The sequence below is a fragment of the Saccostrea cucullata genome, unplaced genomic scaffold (assembly GCF_032062105.1).
Source record: "Saccostrea cucullata isolate Sc308-1 unplaced genomic scaffold, CSIRO_AGI_Scuc_v1 ctg1121, whole genome shotgun sequence".
NCBI lineage: Eukaryota > Metazoa > Mollusca > Bivalvia > Ostreida > Ostreidae > Saccostrea > Saccostrea cuccullata.
This window is the reverse complement of record NW_026934208.1, coordinates 48,684-53,494: the sequence shown is the minus strand read 5'-3', so window position 1 is coordinate 53,494 and position 4,811 is coordinate 48,684. Positions and strand designations below refer to the sequence as shown.

At 36.4% G+C, this 4,811-nt stretch overlaps 1 protein-coding gene across 1 annotated transcript; it reads right to left on the bottom strand.

Moving 5' to 3' along the window:
- Positions 1–364: 364 nt before the first annotated feature.
- LOC134240137 (mucin-2-like) lies at positions 365–3,328 on the bottom strand. The gene has a single exon (XM_062722239.1). It carries the CDS (start codon positions 3,326–3,328, stop codon positions 365–367), a length of 2,964 nt encoding a protein of 987 aa, XP_062578223.1.
- Between the last annotated feature and the right edge of the window lie 1,483 nt (positions 3,329–4,811).

The window sequence follows — 4,811 nt, the reverse complement described above, 5'->3', positions numbered from 1 at the left end:
TTGACTTATAATTTAAGAGTTATTACAATACATTTGAAAGTATACCAGAAAGTGAAATCGGCTGCCTAAAAAATATTTATCTGTCAGACCTGATTTTCCAGTGCAAAGCGTCCACAAATATTTAATCTTTTCGAAGGAATATCATTATTTTGCAAACCTAAAGACTCTCCTTTTCTTCTAATCGAATTTTGCATTTGTAATTGATTACCAGTGTCCCATTAAATGTTTACTATAAAAAAAGATTTATGATGTGTTTTCACTTGCATGCGCCAGACGTGGTCCGAGGCAACACCATTACTTTATATCACATCAGAAGATGCTGAGCAGTGTTTCATTATGATCAGCCATTCATTAGAATATCAAATTATAAAACAAACAAAAGGTGATTTGGTAGTAGCAAACGAACATGCCAAGTACACTCATATTGTGTCATATCTACGACACAGGTGGAGATCGAAGGCAGACAACTTTTACCTGTAGGACTGACATCACCAAGGCTAGATATTGTATCTAACTGTGTTGTACCTAAGTGTAATTTTGTAGTTGCTTTTCGTTCAGATGAGGTTGTGTATTGTGCTGTATGTGTTTGCATTGATATTGAGTTTTGATCGACGGGACTTGTGTATTGTGAAGTCTCTTCACTTATTGTTGTAGTTGGTTGTTGATCCGAAGTTACTGGGTCCTTAGTTGAGAGCATCACAAATGATGTCGCTGTTACATCAAGCACTGGGGTAGATGTGTCCTGCGAGGAATGTACGTCATTAGTTGTATGTTCTTCTGAAGTTGTTGATTTTGTTTTTGCAGATATATCCGTGTAAGTCGCCATGTCAGTCTGTTGCTGAGATGTGCTAGTTTCCGTTGATGATGACGTTTGTCCTGTCGTTGTTGTTTGTTCCTTGTACGTTGTGTTAGTATTTGTCATATCACTAATAGGGGAGATTGTTGATACCATGATACTGTTTGTGGATGAAAGACTTGCAAGATTTGCATCTGACTGACTGGAAGATGTACTTGATGGGGGGTGTGATGAGGAAGACATGTATTCATTAAATGTGGAACTAAATGTCGATGTTTTCCTTGTCGACATTGACGCATATTCAATTGTTGGTGGGTTTTCTGTTGAAGATATTGAATTCTCTGTCGACACTGTTGCATATTCCAGGGATATTGGGAGTACCGTTGTTGTTGTGAAACCCGTTTGTGTGTCTACCGTTGAGTAAATACCAGATGACGGAAATGTATGACCTGTTGTATCTGTTGCATGAATTGTTGAAGACGATGTATCGTTTATTATAGGTTCTGTTGACGATGATTCATGGTCTGGTTGTGTAGTTGTATGATAAGGGATATCTGTTGTAGAATTTATAAATGCCGAAGTGTATTTTGTGGATGTACTATGAGAAGATGTTGATTTTTCCTCCGAGGTTACGAAAGTATGTGTGTTTTCTGTTGAAGATATGTTATTTGATGTCGATTGACTGTTCATCGTTGAAGCTTCTGTAGATATTGACGTAGACAGCAAATCTGGCTGAGTATATGGTGAACCTATATGAGGTGATGTTGTGGAAGATAGTGATGGGGATTCTGTTGTCGAATGAGTAGTGATATCGGAATGTGTGTTAGCTGTAGATGAGGAATGTGTTAAGTCTGCAGTTACATCAGACTGAAGGGAAATTGTTGATGGGGATTCTGTGGTTTGCTGTGAAGTGATTATTGAGTGCATGGAAGTTGTTGATGAAGGCTCTTTTGTTAAATTTATAGTCATATCAGATGGAGTGAAAGTTGTTGATGTTGTGATTAAATGTGTTGTTGACTGTGAAGTGTCAAGTGATGAAGTGGACATTGTTATTTCGGATACTGAAGAAGTGATATCTGATGAAGAGTTGGTTGTTGATTGAGACCATTGTGTCAACTGTGTAGTTATATCTGATATAAATGAACTTGTTGATGGGAATTCTGTTGTTGACTGTGATTTGATATTTAATGTAGTAGATGTTGTGGATGGGAATTCTGTTGAAGACTGTTTTGTGATATCTGACTGATAAGAAATTGTTGATTCTGTTGTTGATTGTGATATAATAACTGAATGTGTGGATATTGTTGATGAGCGTTCTTTCGTGGAACTTGTCATGTTGAATGATGGAATAGAAGTTGTTGATGGTAATTCTGTGGTCATTTGTGAGGTGTTACCTGATAAAGTGGACGTTGTTGATGGGAATTCTGTGGTCGATTGTGCAGTGATAACAGAAGTAGACGTCGGTACATGGGAGTATGTGGTAGTCTGTGAAGTGTCAGCTGATGAAGTGGAAGTTGGTGATGGGGACTCTGTGGTCGATTGTGCAGTGATAACTGATAAAGTTGAGGCTGGTGAAGAAGATTCCGATGAAGTCTGTGAAGCGTCAACTGATAAAGTTGAGGCCGTTGATGGGGGACCTGTTGAAGTCTCTGTAGAATAAACTGACGAAGTGGATGTTGTTGTTGGGGGTTCTGTTGAAACCATTGTAATGTCAACTGTTGAAGTGGAAGTTGTTGACTGGGATTCGGTTGAAGTTTGTGTAGTGTCAACTGTTGAAGTGGAAGTTGTTGTTTTGGATTCTGAAGACGTTTGTGTAGTGTCAACCGATAAAGTTGAAGTTGTTGATGGTGATTCTGTTGATGTCATCGTTGTGTCAACTGTTAAAGTTGAAGTTGTTGTTTGGGATTCTGTTAATGCCTGTGTAGTGTCAATTGCTAAAGTGGAAGATGTTGATGGGGATTCTGTCGAGGACTGTGTAGTTTCAACTGACAAAGTTGGTGTTGAGGAATATGTTGACATCTGTGAAGTGTCAACAGTGGAAGTTGATAGTGGTAAATCTGTGGTCGACTGTGCAGTGATATCTAGTAAAGTGGAAGTTGGTGACGGAGATTCTGTTGACATCTGTGTAGTGTCAACTGATAGAATGGTAGTTGTTTGGGACTCTGTGGTCGATTCTACAGTGGAAACTGATACAGTGGAAGTTGAAGAAGAAGATTCGGATGATGTCTGTGCAGTGCTAGATACTGAAGGGGATGTTGTTGATTGGACGTCTGTAGTCATTACGGAAGCAGATGAGGTTGTTGATTGAAAATCTGTTGTTGATTCTATAGTATCTTCTGTCGTGGTTTGTGATGTTGTTAATACTACTGTTGTTGATTGTGTGCCTAGATTATCTGATGATGTGGGAGATGATGAATATGCTGTAGAAAGATCTGTATTGCTAAATGTATTAGTTAAATCTAATGTGTTAGTTGAGGTAATAATAGATGGCGTTGAGCTTTCATCTGTACAAGAAAACATAAGCAAAATCATGGTTAAAGAGACTAAAATTGGGGTTTATCAAATAATACATAACCTTTATCTACATTGTCAAACAAATAATTATAAGCATTTTATTAAAGGGAAATATTTTATAACTCAAACAAAATTCACGAATATCTCAAAGAAATGTCGGTAATTATTAATACAGATAATCATATTGACGATTCTCTAACTTCCAAAGTAATCCATTTTATAATGTTAGTGTCTTAAAATTCAGTTAAACCTAATGTGTGTATATTATATATTCATATACATGTATGTCATCGTACATATTTTTTTTAATTGAACACGTAAAGCAAGTATGCAATTACAAATGCTGAATTTATTCACGCAATGTATAAAAATTATTTTTTTTAAAATGTCAACTTGATTTACTTTTTTTAAGTATAATACACAAAATTTTAAAATGCAACTGAAGCCAATCTTGATATTAAATTCAGCCACTTAAAGCATATTATTCAAGTTCATAAATAACTGTGGATGATTCACATACCTGCTGTGGTAGTTGTTACTTCCACGTTAGCTGTTGTAGTTGGTTCAGAAGTAGACTCCACAACCTGTGAAGTTGTGGTTGACTCTGGTATAGCACCCTCTGTGGTGGTGGTGGTTTCATTGGTAGATGTGTCTGATGCTGTCGAAGACTCGGGTGAAGACGAAAATGTGGAAGAGTCAACGACTGTCGTGTATTCTTGCGTGGTATCTCCTGTAAAGAAAAAGGAACAGAATCCTAAAAACTTACATCTAACAAAGGTAACAGAATACTTTCTTTACAATAGATATTTCCATATGACGTATTTTCTCTCCGAGGTAATTCCCTTGGCCGCCAACTTGCATGGTTGTCAACCTGGTACTCTAGTAATTTTTTTTCTCTTTGACTTACCAAATTTTAGAGGGTGTAGCAGAGATATTCGGGGGGGGGGGGAGGATCTTTATAGAATAAAAAAATAAAGGAGGTCCCAACAAATGAATATTTGTCAGAAAAACAATGTTTCCTACCCCCAATTGCCAGTATAAAAAGTTAAAGTTGGTTGAATTATAAAGGAATATGAGCATGTTGAGCTCCAATATTGGAAATAACTCTCGTTAATTTGGGTCTTCTGCAAATTATCCGTGTTTTATCATTATTTAAACGCATTAATTTTTATTTTGGTATACCGCCAAATATACCAGATATACCAGAGAATGTACGTATTTCAGTTTAAAAAAATAAATGCAACAAAGCTTTAGAGCAAAAATTAATTAGAATTAGCTAGATGACACCAGAAAAAAAATACTAGTAAATGACTCTGCTGAAGAGCTTAATATCTTTCTTCCACATACACAAACAGGAGTTTAAGGAGCCGTACTGAAAATCACAGACTTCCATTTTATATATTCATTTGATGTGTCATCTAAAGATACCAGTATGGTTGAAATTTTGCAGGATCATTTTACAAATGTTTTATCTACTTTTAACTTATGACAGTTTCGAAAT

What these genes read in the sequence shown, in the direction of transcription:
- LOC134240137 (XM_062722239.1), bottom strand. Translation starts at nt 3,328, where the DNA reads ATGATTTTGCTTATGTTTTCTTGTACAGATGAAAGCTCAACGCCATCT.